The sequence below is a fragment of the Mytilus californianus genome, unplaced genomic scaffold (assembly GCF_021869535.1).
Source record: "Mytilus californianus isolate M0D057914Y unplaced genomic scaffold, xbMytCali1.0.p SCAF_9, whole genome shotgun sequence".
NCBI classification, from domain to species: Eukaryota; Metazoa; Mollusca; class Bivalvia; order Mytilida; family Mytilidae; genus Mytilus; species Mytilus californianus.
This window is the reverse complement of record NW_026262745.1, coordinates 60,534,848-60,552,442: the sequence shown is the minus strand read 5'-3', so window position 1 is coordinate 60,552,442 and position 17,595 is coordinate 60,534,848. Positions and strand designations below refer to the sequence as shown.

The window sequence follows — 17,595 nt, the reverse complement described above, 5'->3', positions numbered from 1 at the left end:
AAACGACAGTTCAGTAACAGATTCATGGCATACTACAGACTGTTTAAAAGATCAGAACTGTCAGTGCAAGAAAGACATCAAACTGAAAAAGGAAGATTTTGATAATGCATTGGTATCCTTAACCAACGAGGAGACAGCTTGTTGGGAAAGATTTCAGAAGCTATTGACATGGGGAAGTGTACCCTTATGGAAAAAACTAAGAACAAGTAAGTTTTTTTATATAAAAGTACACATATTTTGTAGTTATCAATTGATTGATTGATTGGTGATTGCTTTACGCCGCATCAGCACAGAAAAGCTATATCGTGGCGAAGTTATCAATTGAACTCAAGAAAACCTAAACAAAGGATATGAAATTGTTATAAAAGTTAGTTTGCCAATAATGGACCAAAGTCACACTGAAGTGCACACTCTATTACAGAGCCGCCACAAATCCTAGTGGACAGAAATTAAAATGTGTACTGCATATATATATACATATATATTGAATTAATATTAAGATCCATTTCGTTAGATCTGGTGATCAATTTATTTGGCAATCACCAATGGCAGTCAGCAGGGTTTAAGAACATCAGTTGTTCGACCTGTTAGTCAAATGCGTTTTGTTAAAATAGACTTTTTCACTTTTTTTGGTCTTTTGGAAATTGTTGTTTGTGCTGTATTTAGGCCACTCTACCAAGAAATTTGTTTTACATGCACACATATAAAAATTGCGGTTTTTATCCAATGCAATCATAGGTTTGAACGTTGTTTTCAATTTATACTTTTATATATCTACACTTTAATCTGCTTATACTGATTGATTGCTGCTTGCTTAGTGTTCTTGTCAAATATTCATGTATATTCAGGAAGAAGAATTATTAGCAATATTGATACAAGAATAAGAAAAAACGTTAGCGTCTTGGTGTTGTTTTTCATTATTATTTAGAGATGCAGTTAAACCCTTATTCGCTTTCTAATTTAAGGCAAATTGATGATTCTGAAATAGGTATGAAGCAAAGTTCACTCAAATACTGTTCTCTCACTTAAATTCTTACCATCAACTTAGCACTTTTTTTTTACATTTTTCAGCAAATCTTGTTTCTCTACAACAAAGTATAGATCAGAATTGGGCAGAAGAGGACAGTTTATCAGATTTGGCAAGTTTCTGTTTAACACTTCTAATAATCTTTTTAACAAGGTGCTATTGTAATGAATTTTTAAAATATTAAAAGCTAGAAAGACCAATATACAAGAATATTTTTAATTGACAATTATAAAATAAAGTCTAATAGTAATGATGGTAATTACTATGAGACATATAGTTTGCACTAAAATTGGTATCTTGCATTATTTCTTCATCCAACAGGACTAGTTTAAAACTTATCAGATTAAACCTGAAAATAAATAGTAATATAATATTTTCCGTATCATGAAAGATTCACATTTTTATGCATATTTCTTTTTTTTCAGTCTGACCTTCTATTGAATGCAGATGAATTTGAACAAGAATGCACCAATGATGACCTTTCAGAAAATGAAGAAGTACATCAGTTTGAAAAGGAAGAGTATGAGGATAACCTGGATTCTTTGGTCCAAACAGCAAATCTTTTGTATCAAACTTCAGAATTACTGTCTAATGACATTAATATGTCTGGAATTTTTGAATTGGATATGCAACAAAATGATTTGGAAGACTCATTCAGTCTTCTGCATATTGAGTCAGATGACACCGAATCATCCATTCCTACATTAGACAGTACAAGTTGTATATCATCACCAAGTCATTCTTCCTCACAAGCTTCAACTGTTTTAAAACCCTTTGGATTTGAGAAGTACAATGTCCCACCTCTTCTTTGCAGACATCCACCACCAGCAACTGGAAGAGATGATGACATTCTCAAGCTAAGAGAAATTTTGGATGATGTGTTAATAAAAACTGGACGTATTAACATGTCATATGAAGGAAAGGATAGGATTTTGTTTGGACCAGACAACAAAATTGGGGCAAACCTTTTACAGCTTATCTCTCAAGACAGCAAATACCGTCACTTTTTACCTGAATTTCCTTTTCTTCATTTACGCAAGTCAAAAATAAATACACTTTTCAGTGCCTACAAAGATGCTGGTTTATTGCAGCTTCTCATGTACATGTGTGATGATGAAAAGAAGGAATGACAAAACTTATATCAATGGAACATATTGATGTTGCTACCAGATTTGTTAGACGGTTGTCACTTTCATTTCATGTAGCATTTTTGTGTCGCTTCCTTCAATGCATTGATGATAAAGATGCTGAGTCTGTCCTTGATATGCTGGAAAGTGGTCAACTATCATCGGAGACCTGGCACAAACAACTTAGTGAATTTATGGACGCTGGGAGTTCAAAAAATGCAACATTTAGATTGCACATGGAAATGATGCAGCATTGTGATGAAGTGGTTGCAGTTTATTTGGCAGAACGTTTAGGAGGATTTGATGGATACAATCTACTTTTAGGTGCAGTAAAATCATCATTACTATTTTCGTTTTTAAATGGTGCATCTTCATATGGTCCATTTTGTGTACGACTGCTACTTGAGCATTTTAGTGCAGGTCATTTTCACCAGTGTATGAAGAAAACACTGTATACAACACCAATTGGAAATTCTTCAACCAATTTTGCCAGTGATTCAAAGAGGGAAATGGATCATCAGGATGTTCTACGCGGATTTAGATCTGGTTCTACACTTCCCGCTGTAACCAGTAGAATGTCTCTGATAGATTCATTAAATGAAACACACCATAGAAGGACAAATGACAGAGAGAAAAGTTATGATAATGGACCCAATGAAACCAATCAGTCGGATGTTGAATGGAAATTGACAGAAGTTGATTTGAACCACATCATACCAACAGCCTCATTGATACTACGTAGAGGAGGATTAAACTTGGAAGAAAACACAATGCCTGAAAATGTCTACAGTACTAAAAAGTTGTTTCTTCCACCTGCAATTTTAGATGAAATCACATTTGATGTTGGAAAGTATCTCGTAAAACGATTTCTAGTAAACAATCAGCTATTGGGGATGAAAACAGATGACATGCCTGACATAAGAAATTTCAAGGGGCCTCCCACACTTTTATCAAAAGCCAAAAGGAGCAAAGGCATTACCTTAAAAAGGACATTAGAAAAAACAACAACAATAACAAAATCAGAAAGAGAACTTAAAGAAGAGAAGAGAAATAAGTCTCTTAAGAAGGAAAACCAAATGGCTGACTTGCTGAGTTCGGAGATGAATATGTGTCAGTCACTAGTAAAACCTGACTGTTCAAAGCCAAAAGTGATGAAGTCTAAAGGTATTCAAGAGGCATTAATTTCAATGCTTGCTGATCTAAAGAGTGAAAAGAAAGATTTGATAACACTTGGTACTAATACAATACCCAATACCATATCAACTTCAATTCAAATGGCAACCGTAGAATTTGCAGGTGTAAAGTTTAAGGCTAAAGTGTCTTCAGGAATCCAGTACATCAGATATGTCCAAAATGCTGTTTTAAAAAATATAGTACAAAGCTTGCCAAATCTAGAAAGAGTTGTTTTATGCGAAGAAAAATATTCATTCACACCTGACCATTTTAAAGCAGCTACACATCAACAAAGAAAAGCTAAGGAGAAATTAACAATATCACATCTTAGAGATCCAGATGCCGCCATAAATGCTGCAACTTTTAGGAAAGATGACATCATAACCACCAGAGAAGGGAAAAGTCTGATAAGTAAGTTTTTGGCTGCATATGCTGTAGACCTGCGAATAGATGCCAATGTTATACTCGATATAGATAGCGAATTGAATCTACAAAGAATTCAATGCCAGCATGGGGAACATTGTAACTGTGAGTATTACACAACACTAATAAGGTGCATCTTTAAAAAATCACAGCAACAACCAATTGTTCAGGATTTGACCACTGTCTCTCAAAGAAAGGGGGAGGCAGAAATGTCCCAGATAGACTGGCTTCTTGATGAACGATTGAACTTATCTCCCTCTATGTCAGCTTGTAGCATACTAACATCAGGTGATATTGATGCAATTCCGATACATCTTTATTCATTATCCAAGAAGTGGCCACAAGTAAATGGAAGATACAGTCACACTGTTTCTGTGATTTTACAAAAGCCACACAAAAAAATGGACATATACAATGTTACAGACATAATGGAAATCTTAAAAAGTAGTTTTAAAAATGAGGATGATATCGTGAAAAAAGTATCCATTGTTCTTTGTATGGGAGGCAATGATTTTATCCCAAAGTTCCATAATATTTCACATAAGAAGATGCTAAGTTTATTTATGTCAAATGAACATTTCTGTCTGAACTTGTTCCAGAAATCTGAGAAAAATATCCACCAACTTAATACAACAGTGTACAAAGATTTTATCAAAACCTTGTTTTCTTCTATGTCTAACATTCAAGTTTCTTTTGAAGAAGTAAGACACAACTCAATGTTTTGCAAACAGCGGAAATCAAATGACCAGATGGACACAAGCCTACTTCGAAATGCAAAATTGTGGCTACCCCCTGAATCTTGTTTAGAAAGAATGGCAGAGCTGGTTAATTTGCAAATTGAATATTTGGAAACTACTGGAGATTCAATGGCAAAATTGCCAAACTTTTTAGAAAAGGACTGTTTGAAATGACAGAAACAGGTGAAGTTGAGTACCATTTTGGACCTCTAGCTCGGGAAAACATTGAACATTTGTTAGGAAACCATAAAAGACAAATGAATGAAACACCACAGAAAGGGAAGGAAAGAAAAAAATGCTTACATCAACGCCATCTAAGGCTAATACTTCGTCTAAATAAATGTATATGATGATGACAGTTGTTGACCCTATGAAACTGACTTTATTAAAATACAATGCTTATTTATAATAAAGATATTTTTTTTTTCAATTTGAAGGACGTGCAAAAATCCAGTGTACATTTTGGAAAAAAACCATATTTCATAAAAGTAAATGCAAAATGCTTGTGTACATTTTACACAAATTTTTAAACCATTTTTATTGAAGTTAATGTATAATTCATGTGCAAGTTCTAGACAAAATATCTGCAGCAAATTCTATCAGATATTAGAAACAAATTAATTTATTTCATTTTCTCCATCATTTTTCTCTTTTTTGTTTTCTGATTTTCAATTTTCCCTGAAGTTATTATTTATGTTCGTGTTTCTTATACCTGCACTTAAGATTCATGTCTTTATTGTAAAGATGTTCAGCAACTTTTTATCATAAATGTATGGTATGATTGTCATTTAATATATTTTTGTAAATCCTTGATGACATATATTTTTTTTAAAGATATATTAGAGTTATATGATCTTTTTTTAAAATGCATATATATAGTATTTTGTTAAACTGTCTGAAATATATATATAAAATAGGTTTATATTTCACATTCACCTTTTAAATCTGAATACAACAGCTTATTTTTAAATTATAGATAATTTTTTTAACCCAGCCACCCCCCCCCCCCCCCCCCCCCCCCCCCTTTTTCTTTATATATGTTGTATTCATGTATTGTGAAGGAAAGATCTGATTCAGAGTTAAAATCTATTTTTATCTCTGATCATGTTTCATTGAATGATGCTGTGTACCTAGCAGCATGGGGTTAATATAAATGACATGTTAATTTGAAGTTATGCAGTTAACTGATAAAAATACTGATAAGGTGCCTAGTCAAAACGACAAGGGTTCACTGGCTTATTTTAGAGAGTGTGTAGAGAAATAAAGCTCCATAATACTTTATTGACATTGAAAAATTCAAGAATTATAGTTTGGAACTTTTAAAGAGCTTTGTATAAGGTGAACATATTTCAGCAGAGGAAATTAAATGAGCACATTTGCATTTGGCCAGACAGAATAAAAAGTAAGATAACAAAAATACCAAGGAAACTTCAAAACAGAAAGTCCATTTATCAAATGGCAAAATCAAACCTCAAACAAATCAAACGAATGGAAAATGACTCATATTCCTGACTTATCACAGGCATTCCTTATGTAGAAAATGTACGTCAGGAAATTGGTTTCTATTCTCTAACTTTAGTTTGCCTCAACCAAATATTATGGAATAATATATATAATTTTAGTTTCTGTTCTTTAAGGCCAAATAAAAATATATGTGTGGTTCCAGTTACATCCTGAAAAAGTACGGTCGGTAGGTCAGCATTTTTTTTTTTTTTAAATATTTTTTTTGTCAAAATGCGGTGAAAAAATGTGTGTTCACAGAGTCTGATACTGGTAATATACACACACCAACCCGAAGTTCAACATTTTCTAGATGATTGGTTGTAAATAAACAGACATGTTACATTTTTAGTTTAGTTGCATTCTGTTTAGATTTTTATGCATTTTTAGCTGTAGTAGATACTTCTAATGGAAATTCAGATGAGACAGAAGTCTGTGAATAATTATTGACATTCACATTCCACAAAATGGTATGGTTCAAAATTTATTTTTCCGAAATGGAAAAAAGTTCTAGGGTCGGAAGGTTTAAACTAGGGTCAGTCGGGTAACTGGAACCACACATATATTTTTATTTGGCATAACTTAAGTTTGCCTTGAGCAGCCAAATATTATGAAACTTATACACAATGCTTATTACCACAAAACTCAGATCAAGTTTTTTTTATAGTTTTATGATAAAGGAAAAATCAGACAAATGTATTTTTGCATAAATTTAATCTTGAAGGAAGATCATATTCAGGGATAAGAAATAATCCGGGGAAATAAATTTGAAAACAGATTCTATGGTGTGATGTTACACTATTGTTTCAGATAAGGGTGAAGGTTGGTTCCTATTAAAACGTTTAAACCCGCTGCATTTGTTTACACCTGTCCTAAGTCAGGAATCTGATGTTCAGTAGTTGTCGTTTGTTGATGTGGTTCATAAGTGTTTCTCGTTTCATGCTTTTTATATAGATTAGACCGTTGGTTTTCCGGTTTGAATGGTTTTACACTAGTTATTTTTGGGGCCCTTTATAGCTTGCTGTTCGGTGTGAGCCAAGGCTCCATGTTGAAGACCGTACTTTGACCTATAATGGTTTACTTTAAAAATTGTGACTTGGATGGAGAGTTGTCTCATTGGCACTCATACCACATCTTCTTATATATATTGGTTCTAGAATTTGCAAATTTGATACTGGCCCTGAATAACAGATAACCCAATTTTTAGAAATTCTTAAAGGATAAAAATACACTCCAGTTGTAGGAGTGCTATCAACAATGATGATTTCTGTTTTTTTCAATTTTCCAGGTTGCAAAATTTATAGGATCACCTCCAGGGTATATTGGACATGATGAGGGAGGTCAGCTGACCAAGAAATTAACCGAAAGTCCAAAGGCTGTAGTACTGTTTGATGAGGTAGACAAAGCACATCCAGACGTTCTAACAATCATGCTGCAATTATTTGATGAGGTAAAAGTGGATTGCTGTGGATTTATTATTATTCGTGGGATACCAATTATCGTGGATTTCATGGGTATAGGTAATCCACGAATTCAAATGTCCAATTGAAGTACAAATTTTCTATTTTTCTGTAGGGAGCTCGAGGCTTTGGCTAGACCATGATAGCAAATCTCCACGAAAATATGATTTTTCCTGAATCCACGAAAATTGGTATCCAAGAAAGAAATAATATATAGATCCACAGTATATATAGATTATCAATGCATCCAGGGAGATTAGATTTGTCTTCAGAGGAGATAGTATGATCTCTTATTTTTAGAACACAAGGTTTTTAAACATGAAAATTTGACTGGATGGGGAGGGGTCTTATTGCAAGGTGATGCAGTGTAAAATCTGTTTATCTTATGACTATGTGTACTAGTATTAAGAAAATATGTTTGCCCATCTTTCTTCTGATCCCATTTTTTTTTCTTCAGGAGTTAAGGTGTTAGATGTTACATACAAATAATGCTATCAAAATTGAGAATGCGAGTTATTATTTTTGCAAAATCTATCCTGGTGCCTATTGCAAATTCGCAATAATAAAAACATTCCAAACATTTTTGAGAATGTTTTTATATGACCACCAAAAAGTTTTGGGATCATATAATGCTATCATGTCGTTGTCTGCATCGTCGTCCAAAGACATTTAGTTTCCATACAATAACTTAAGTTTGAGTGTATGGATCTCTTCGAAATTTAAGCAAAAGGTTCAATACAACAAAAGGAAGATTGTGATGGTTTTTGGAGATGATGGTCTCAACCATTTACCATTTAGGAATTAGGGACCAAAGAAGGGGTCCAAAACAAGCATTTTTCTAGTTTCAGGACAATAACTTGTGTATAAGTATTTTGATTGCTCTGAAATTGTACCACAAGGTTTAATACTTCAAGTCGAAGATTGGGATTTGTTTTTGGGGTATTTGCCCAAACCGTTCAGGAATTGGTGGCCAAAAAGGGTCTTAAACAAGCATTTTTCTAGTTTTCAGACAATAACTCATGTTTAAGGGTATTGATGTCTCTTAAACTGTACCACATTTTACTAAAAGAAATTTTCTTCAAATGTTATTTTTGTTGGAAAAGGGGGGAGGTTAACAAAAAAATTTAGAGGGTAAAACAATTTTTTTTGGTTTTTTTTTTGGGGGGGGCACCTTTTTATCCTCAAGATTTAAGAAATTAAAAAGAAAATTTCTTCAATTATTTTATTTGAAAAAGGGGGGGGGATTTTTTTCTGCAAGATTTAGGAAATTGTCAATTTTTCAAAGAAAAAAATTGGGGGGTCACTAATTCTTTGTATATAGTCTGAAAACAGATTTACTAAGTTATGCGCAACAGTACAGTGCACAGTGTATTGTACAAAAGCAAGAAATCTTCAAGTGAATATAAATTTAAATCATATAACCAATTTTTATACGACCGCAAACAAATTTTTGTGGTCGTATATTGGTATGACGTTGGCGTCGTCGTCGTCGTCGTCGTCCGGCGTCGTCGTCCGAATACACATTAGTTTTCGCACTCTAACTTTAGTTTAAGTGAATGGATCTCAATGAAATTTTACCATAAGGTTCAATACCACAAAAGGAAGGTGGGGATTGATTTTGGGGGTTATGGTACTAACAGTTAAGGAATTAGGGGCCAAAAAGGGGCCAAAAATAAGCATTTTTGTAACTTCCAGACATAACTTGTGTGTAAGTATATGGATCTCTCTGACATTGTACCACAAGGTTCCATATCACAAAGGGAATGCTGGGATTGATTTTGGGGGTAATTGCCTCCAAATTTTAGGAGTTAGGGGCCAAAAAGGGGCAAAAAACAAGCATTTTTCTAGTTTCATGACAATAACTTGTGTGTAAGTGTATGGATCTCTCTGACATTGTATCACAAGGTTCCATATCACCAAAGGGAATACTGGGATTGATTTTTGGGGGTAATTTCCTCCAAATTTTGGGAATTAGGGGCCAAAAAGGGGCAAAAAACGCATTTTTCTAGTTTCAGGACAATAACTTGTTTGTAAGTGTATGGATCTTTATGAAATTGTACTGCAAGGTTCCATATCACAAAGGGAAAGCTGGGTTGGAGTTTGGGGGTAATTGCCCTAAACGTTTAGGATTTAGGGGCCAAAAAGGGACAAAAAAACAAGCATTTTTCTAGTTTCCAGACAATAACTTGTGTTCAAGTGAATGGATCTCTCTAAAATTGTACTGCAAGGTACCATACCACAAAGGGAAAGCTGGGATTGAGTGTGGGGGCGATGAATCATAAGGGGGTTCAAAAAATTTGGGGGGGGGATTTTTTTTTCCCGTTTTTTTCTTTAAAATTTTCCATTTTAAATTGGTTATTTCTGATTTATATATAAAAGCAAATAATAATGATATGGTTTGAATAGCATACATGTGAACCTCCCGACAGGAGTACAATAATCCTGTTTTCAGGAGTCTCCTCCCGACCTCCGGTTGAAGAGGAAAATTATAATCCCGTGTATGAAATTTTTCATGAATGAAAAATTTCTGCCCAACATATCATCTCAGGCATCTGGTGTAACTCACATTACCTGAAGTTATATTTTACCTGTAAATCAATTAACATGCATAATTATATGGCTTCACTTGTCAGCTTGGGTGTCAAACATACTGGTAATCAATGATTTTTTACCTCAGGCTAACTGCCGTTGTGTAACAAAAACTGTGTATTTATTGGGTTACTTCCCTTGATTTATCCTGTTTTAAGTTACTTTCCTTTTAATAATGAAAACTTTTAAAAGAATATAAATAAAATATAAATTGAACAAATAATCATAAAAGGATGGTAAATAAATGATTTTAAATGTCTTAGGACAAATAAAAAAATAATAATTTGAAAATTATTTGAGGATTCTATACTTCCTTTCAAGGCTTAAATTGAAATTTATATAATAACTATGACCCTTGTTTTACAGTTAGAATGATTTTCTGAGTATGCAAACAAAAGCTAATTGCAGATAGTTAAACAAATGTTCTGGTTGCAATAAATGTTTTATAGAATATGAAGTAAAAAATTAAAGAACATACTGAAAAAAAAAAATGTTAGATTGAACATGTAAAATATAAAGATGGAGAAACTTTATAAGTACAAGGGTACTATAAACATAATAAATTGGATGGAAAGTTGAAGAAAACACACTTTAAAAGACCATTTTTACAGCAAACGGTTACATTTACGACAAAATTTATGTCGATTAAAAACCTCCTGATCTGAGTCCTAATCTCCTGACCAAAATTTCCCAATCTCCTGATCTGAGTTTCACAGTCCATCACATGTATGAATAGGTAAATTAAAAAATTATAAGTTCTTAGACCACTTTCATTCTGTGTCAGAAACCTATGCTGTGTCAAATATTTAATTACAATCCAAATTCAGTGCTGTATCAAGCTTGAATGTTGTGTCCATACTTGCCCCAACTGTTCAGGGTTTGACCCCTGCGGTCGTATCAAGCTGCGCCCCAGCGGAGCATTTTATTTAAGTTCTTTGACTACATTTATTCTGTGTCAGAAACCTATAAGGTGTCAAATATTTAATTACAATCCAAATTCAGACCTGTATCAAGCTTGAATATTGGGTCCATTTTTGCCCCAACTGTTCAGGGTTGGACCTAGGCGGTCGTATCCAGCTGCGCTTGGCGAAGCAGTTTATTTATTTTGATTATAGGAAAGTTTATGCTGATTATTAAGTGCTAAACTTTGTAAAAATCCATTGAAACTGTTTCAGTGCAACATTCAAAACAAGAAGCAATTATTTTTATACATTTGTTTATTATAAGTTACTCTTTAAACTCTCTCATTTTGAAGGTAAAGAAATCTTTAAAATTCCATGGTCTTTTTTACAGTAATGAATAACACTCCAGAAATTCTGGGACATTTTTTTCAGTCATCTGTTTTGCTTTTATTGCAAAAGAAAACCAGAAAAATAAGACTGTCTGTTTCCGTTTACAAGTTCTTTTCTACTAGTTATGTGCTTGACATAAATCTTGTCACCTCTCATAAGTTCCATTAATAGTGAAACTGATTGAGTTGTCCAACCTGAGTCATGAGCATATACGTTTAGAAATAATTCACCATTCTTTTTAATCTGAAAAATGATACTAGCAGTAGAAAAACTTCCCATCAGACTACATGATATATGGTATAGTCCTGATCTTGGTGCAGTAAACTTTCCAGTGTTTGGGTTGTAACTATTTCCTTGATTTATCTGCACATCATCAAATTTCAGAATATCGCTACCGCTAAATGTCCTGCTTCTCTTAAGAAAGGTGAAGAATGCAGTCTTAGCTGTTGTCTCTGAAACAATAAATTTAAAGTATATCCAACTAAAATTTGAAAAAAGCTTGTTTGGTTGAACATGGAAATTTAAATTGTCAATTATAAAAGTCATAGGTCAGCTTTATATTTGATGCATTCATATTTTGAATGAATGTAATGAGTACATGTCTGTCCAATAGGGTTTGCCTGACCTTGATCTCATGCTCATGGCATATTGATTAATGTTTTTAGGATTTGGTCATTTTCTCTTTTTTAGCTCACCTGGCCTGAAGGGTCAAGTGAGCATTTTTCATCATTTGGCGTTCTCGTACGTCGTCGTTAACTTTTACAAAAATCTTCTCCTCTGAAACTACTGGGCCAAATTTAATCAAACTAAGCCACAATCATCATTAAGGTATATATTTTAAAAAGATGTGTCCAATGATCCCCACCCAAAAAAAAGATGGCCGACATGGCTAAAAATAGAACATAGGGGTAAAATGCAGTTTTTGGTTTATCTCTGAAACTAAAGCATTTAGAGCAAATCTGACAGGGGTGAAAATGTTTATAAGGTTGAGATCGATCTGCCATGAAATTTTCAGACGAATCAGACAACCAGTTGTTGGGTTGCTGCCCCTTAATTGGTAATTTTTAGGAAATTTTGCAGTTTTTGGTTATTATCTTGAATATTATTAAAGATAGTAATAAACAGTAATTAAACAGCAATAATGTTCTGCGAATTAAAATCTACAAATAAGTCAGCATGACCAAATTGTCAATCAATCACTTAAGGAGTTATTGCCCTTTATAGTCAATTATTAACAATTTTTCATAAATTTTTGTTATCTTTTACAAAAATCTTCTCTGAAAATACTAGGCCAAATTTAATCAAACTTGGCCACAATCATCATTAAGGTATCTAGTTAAAATAATGTGTCCGATGATCCCGCTTGAAAAAACAAGATGGCCGACATGGCTAAAAATAGAACATATGGGTAAAATGCAGTTTTTGGCTTATATATCCGAAACATATATAAAGCATTTAGAGCAAATCTGACATCGGGTTAAAATCTTTATCAGGTTTTGATTTATCTGACCTGAAATTTTCAGACAACCCGTTGTTGGGTTGCTGCTCCAGAATTAGTAACTTTAAGGAAATTTTGCAGTTTTTGGTTACTATCTTAAATATCATTATAGTATTTAATAATATCTAATATCTAATAATCTATACTTATGATTTTAACCTTATTTAACATGATTTAAAAAAACAACCGTAAATGCAGGCGATAGAGCGACACAGGCTCTTGAGAGCCTCTTGTTTGATAACTACATTAAATTGAAGTCTATAGAACAAATGTATGGTGTACATGTCTGTCTGACAGGTTTCATCTGACCTTGACTGCATTTTCATGGTTAAATGATTAACATTGAGTTTTCATGATATAACGGCTTTCTTGTTTACACTAGCTATTCTAGTCAAATATAAAATATCTATAGAATGAATATAACGTAACTTTATAAGAAGTCAAATGTCTGTTAGACAGAGTTCCTATTACCATGACCTCCTTTTTATGTTTGATTTATCAGAATAAAGTGTTCTGAGATGAGGTCAGTTTCTTAATTACTATATAAATAATAGCTCAACTATATATTATGGTGTATACTGTTCCTTCGCTTTTTGTGTTTTTTGCTGTGCATGTTCTGAAATTGTGCATTTGACATTAAGGCCAAATAAAACTATATGTGTGGTTCCAGTTACCAGACCGACCCTAGTTAAAACCCCTGACCCTAGAACTTTTTTTTCATTTCCGAAAAAATAAATTTTCAAACGATCAAATTTTGAGGAATGTGAATTGAAATAATTAAATTCACAGACTTCTGTAATCTGAATTTCCATCAGAAGTATCCACTATGGCTAAAATGCAACAAATTCTTAATAGAATGCAACAAAATCAACTGAAAACGTAACATTTCTGTTTATTTTACAACCAAACACTTTGAAAATGGCGAACTTCAGGTATGGACATGTATAATACTGGAATCCGACTCCCTTAACACAGGATTTTTTTCCAGAATTTTGCCAATCCCCCCCCCAAAAAAAAATTAAAAAAAATAAAACTGCTAACCGACCGACCCTATTTTTTTTAAGGATGTAAGTGGTGTTGAGTTCCGTATACGTATATATTCATGTTATTAGGATGTTCCGAAGTTTGGTTTTTAGCTTGACCCGGGGGATTGTGAATTCATATCGATTATTATACGAGGAGTTCGAACGGGCACCCAACAGATGAAGACAGCTTGGTGAATCAGTACATTAGTTAACATTGAGTTTTACAACTGGAACCACACATATTCATTTATTTGGCCTTAAGCAACCAACAATCAATCAATCAATCTGATATTGTGTCATGGATGGGTACTGCACATCCTTTTTTTCTATTATAGAATTATTGTAAATTTTATATGTCCAGCTAAGAGGGTTCATTAGACCATGACATTTTGTTCATGATTCATTGGTCAATGTTCATGTTAATGTTTTGTGATTTGATTTTATCAAAAAATAAGTAAACAATATATTTGGTTAATGAACTGAATTGAGGAGTACATATCTTTTTAAAAGATTCATCTGACCTTGACGTCATTGTTTTCATAGATCAGATTACATTAGTTTTTTTTTTAATTAATAATCAATTTTTGTTGTACAAAAAAAACTATATTGATTGTATAAAATGATTATAAGCTGAAAAATATTCCCATCTGCGATCGTGTTAATATGACCTTGACCGTTTTCTCATGAACAATTAATCATTGATAACTTAATGTGATACCAGCAGTATTACCATGCATGACTTGCAATATAGAATTTACTGGTAGTCATAAACATTAAAGCAGGCGAGACATTTAAGTGTGTCCACTCTTTCCTTAGAATTTTGTAAGACTTATTTTAGTAAAAGGAAAATTTTTATATTATGGGTAGTTGGTAGTTCAAATAATTATGACGTCTTGAAAGACTACAAGCCGCTCATTAGGAGGCAGTACACTGTAATTTAACTCTCCTATGCTACTGATAGGTACCGCTTAAATTCAGGAATTTTTATATTAGATGTTCATTGAATATATTGAAAAGTTCCACATACAAAACAATTGCATCAATCATGACTTTATTGGAAACCTATCCCCCAGATTCCCCCCCCCCTCCCTAAAAAAAAATAATTTGAAATTAAGTTTAAAAATAAATATAAATAAAAATTGTGATGAAACAGTTCTGCTTGGGCCATTGGGAGGGAATAAATAATTTCATTCTATAAAAGTTCAGATCTTTTAAACTATTTGAACAAATATCTTCTTTTTTAGCCTATTTTTACTCTATTTTCCAATACTTAACTTTTATATATAATTGTTTCTTTGATTGAAATAAATGTAAAATGCCAATAATATTCTTACCTTTCAGTTCTTCTTTGTAGGCTGTTATTGTAATATTGGTATAAGTCTTTAAATTGTCCACAGCAGTTTTTACACTTGTATCCACAATATTTTCCACAAGGCCTTTATTTGCTTTTGAGACTGAGGCTTGTACTTCGTGTCTTATCAGCTCTTTCAGTTGTGCAGTAAGAATTGAAATGTCCAGCTCTGCTTTAAGAGGTGCATTCAATATAGAAATTAAGGGAACGTCAAAAGCATTTGAACAATTGTCATCTTCACACGAAGTCACAAAATGTAACTGAAAATTCAGCATCAAAGCCAAAAGAAAAAGATTATGTCCATTCACCATCTTGGAAACCATATCTCTGTTGCAGGTACAATATTTTCTGTTCAATTTATGTTTTGCAGAGTTTTTATAGCAATCATTTGAAAATTGTTTAAAATGCTGCTTATTACATACAGATGGGAAAAGCTTTTATCATTTGATGAAACCTACAGAGTATTTACTGCTTTACACAGAAATGCTTTTAATGAAAATGGCTTTACCATCCTCACAAATTATATTTGTTTGTTAAATCTACATGATATAGATTTTATAAATATTTTTTGAAAAACTTCCAAAATATTAAGTGTTTTTACCACTTAGACACTTAATTATCAAATGAATTAGCGTAATTTTAGATGTGTTTGTAAGAATTTAATTAAATTAATGCTGATATATATGCCAGGATGGCAATGATTCACTAAGAAATGTAGCATTGAAGAATTAGACTAAAGTTAAGGTTCATAACTTAATTTAATCTTTGGAAGATTTTTTCTGTGTGCACTGTAAAGAAATTATTAAGATGGTAACCTTGACTAAAATAAATTTGGCTCGTTTAATTTTCATAAAATTTCAACAAAATATTTACTTTGACCCTTTGACAAAAATATGAAAATTTCAAAAAACTTGAACCACACACTTTATTGGAAAAATTTCATTGGATATTTTTGATCATTGAGAAGCTTAATATTTCCTTTAACAATAGAAATGATTAAAACGTGCAGCTGATTTTTACAGAGTTATCTCTCTATAGTGTTATGTACCACCTTAATACTTGTTTGATTTTTACACTATTTATAATGCCATGCTACCTTTCAATTAAAAAAAAGTGTTTTGTAAATCCCCTTGTTAGCTGACAGATATTTTACAACATATGTTAACTTACGAGCTATTTTCAGTATACATATACTAATGATATACTATATATTAATGAGACAGCAACCCAACAACTTAGATAACTAAATGATATCAAGAGTTTGAAATAGCCTTCAACATTAGACAAGTGTCTATACAATATGTCAAGGTCTAAGTTTATCTAATAAACATTTAGTCTAAGGATATTTTAGGTAATCTATAAAACACGTCACAATTGTGCTTTGAAATAAAACCTGTAATTCATGGTCCTTTTGCTTTCTATGTTGGAATTTCAGGCATTCATAGCTCTAAAGTACAAATACGATGAAAACCATTGTATGTCTAAACAAAACTTTTTGATGACTTGTGACTTGAAAAAAAATCAACATTCCTTTAGCTTCAATTGCATATATATAAAAGTGCCCAGCATGTTTCCTAGTATTTCTGCAGTGCAAAAAACAGGTACTTCTGATAAAAACTGGGCATGGATCCTGGGTGATGTAAATTTTTTGCTAACTTCGTAATAAAATGAAATTGTGCAAATATCCTGTTGGATAAATTTTATCTTTTGGGAAGATTTATATTTTATGTAAGTTACATACAGGGATAATTTGAGAAGGGATGATGGTAGATACATACATTATTAGGTTAATGTCAGAAACGTATCAACTGTATTTGTATGAGGCTTAGAAACTGGGGAAGGGAGAGGTTTACTGTTTTAACTGTTTTGTGCCGAATACAAAAAAAAAAACATTTTCTAACATTGACCTTATATTGTTTTATACAGCTGGGTACATTCATAGTTATGAAAAAGTAAACACAAAAATAAACATGATAAAACGCATTTTCCATCCCTAAGCGAGATCCAAATTGTGACATAACTTCAAATTGACATTTCACAAAATATCACTTTGTTGCTTTATTTGGCACATAAAGACAACAGGATTGTTCTAGCTACATTTTTCACTACTACGCTTTAGATCTGACAAATGTCTTGTTAAATGAATCAAATTTCAGTATGTTACCTAGTATTTGTGCAACAGGTCAGTCCATATACAGAATGTTAGCCATAGATATTTAAATATTTGTATTGATTCAAATGTATGAATCAGTGAATATTTATGCTAGGCTTCCCATATGCTTTTGAAAATATCTTCCTGTGAAATTTAGATATCATTAATTTACCACTTTCAGGAAAATTGTTTGCTTCTTAAATGTATGATTGTAAATGAGATGATATACGTTATTTATAAA

General features: G+C 32.5%; 2 protein-coding genes across 2 annotated transcripts in view; one reads left to right on the top strand and one right to left on the bottom strand.

Annotated features, from left to right (window-relative positions):
- LOC127716185 (caseinolytic peptidase B protein homolog) overlaps window positions 1-17,595 on the top strand; it is a 58,642-nt gene that overhangs the window by 27,681 nt on the left and 13,366 nt on the right. The window contains exon 11 of the mRNA XM_052222312.1: window positions 7,276-7,437. Within this exon, the coding sequence (XP_052078272.1) occupies window positions 7,276-7,437 (162 nt within the window). The remainder of the gene's footprint in view (window positions 1-7,275; window positions 7,438-17,595) is intronic.
- LOC127716202 (complement C1q-like protein 3) lies at window positions 11,236-15,625 on the bottom strand. Its single transcript, XM_052222326.1, has 2 exons — window positions 15,186-15,625; window positions 11,236-11,780 (listed from the first exon to the last, which is right to left on the bottom strand). Exons 1-2 carry the CDS (start codon window positions 15,523-15,525, stop codon window positions 11,386-11,388), a joined length of 735 nt encoding a protein of 244 aa, XP_052078286.1. The 5' UTR covers window positions 15,526-15,625; the 3' UTR covers window positions 11,236-11,385.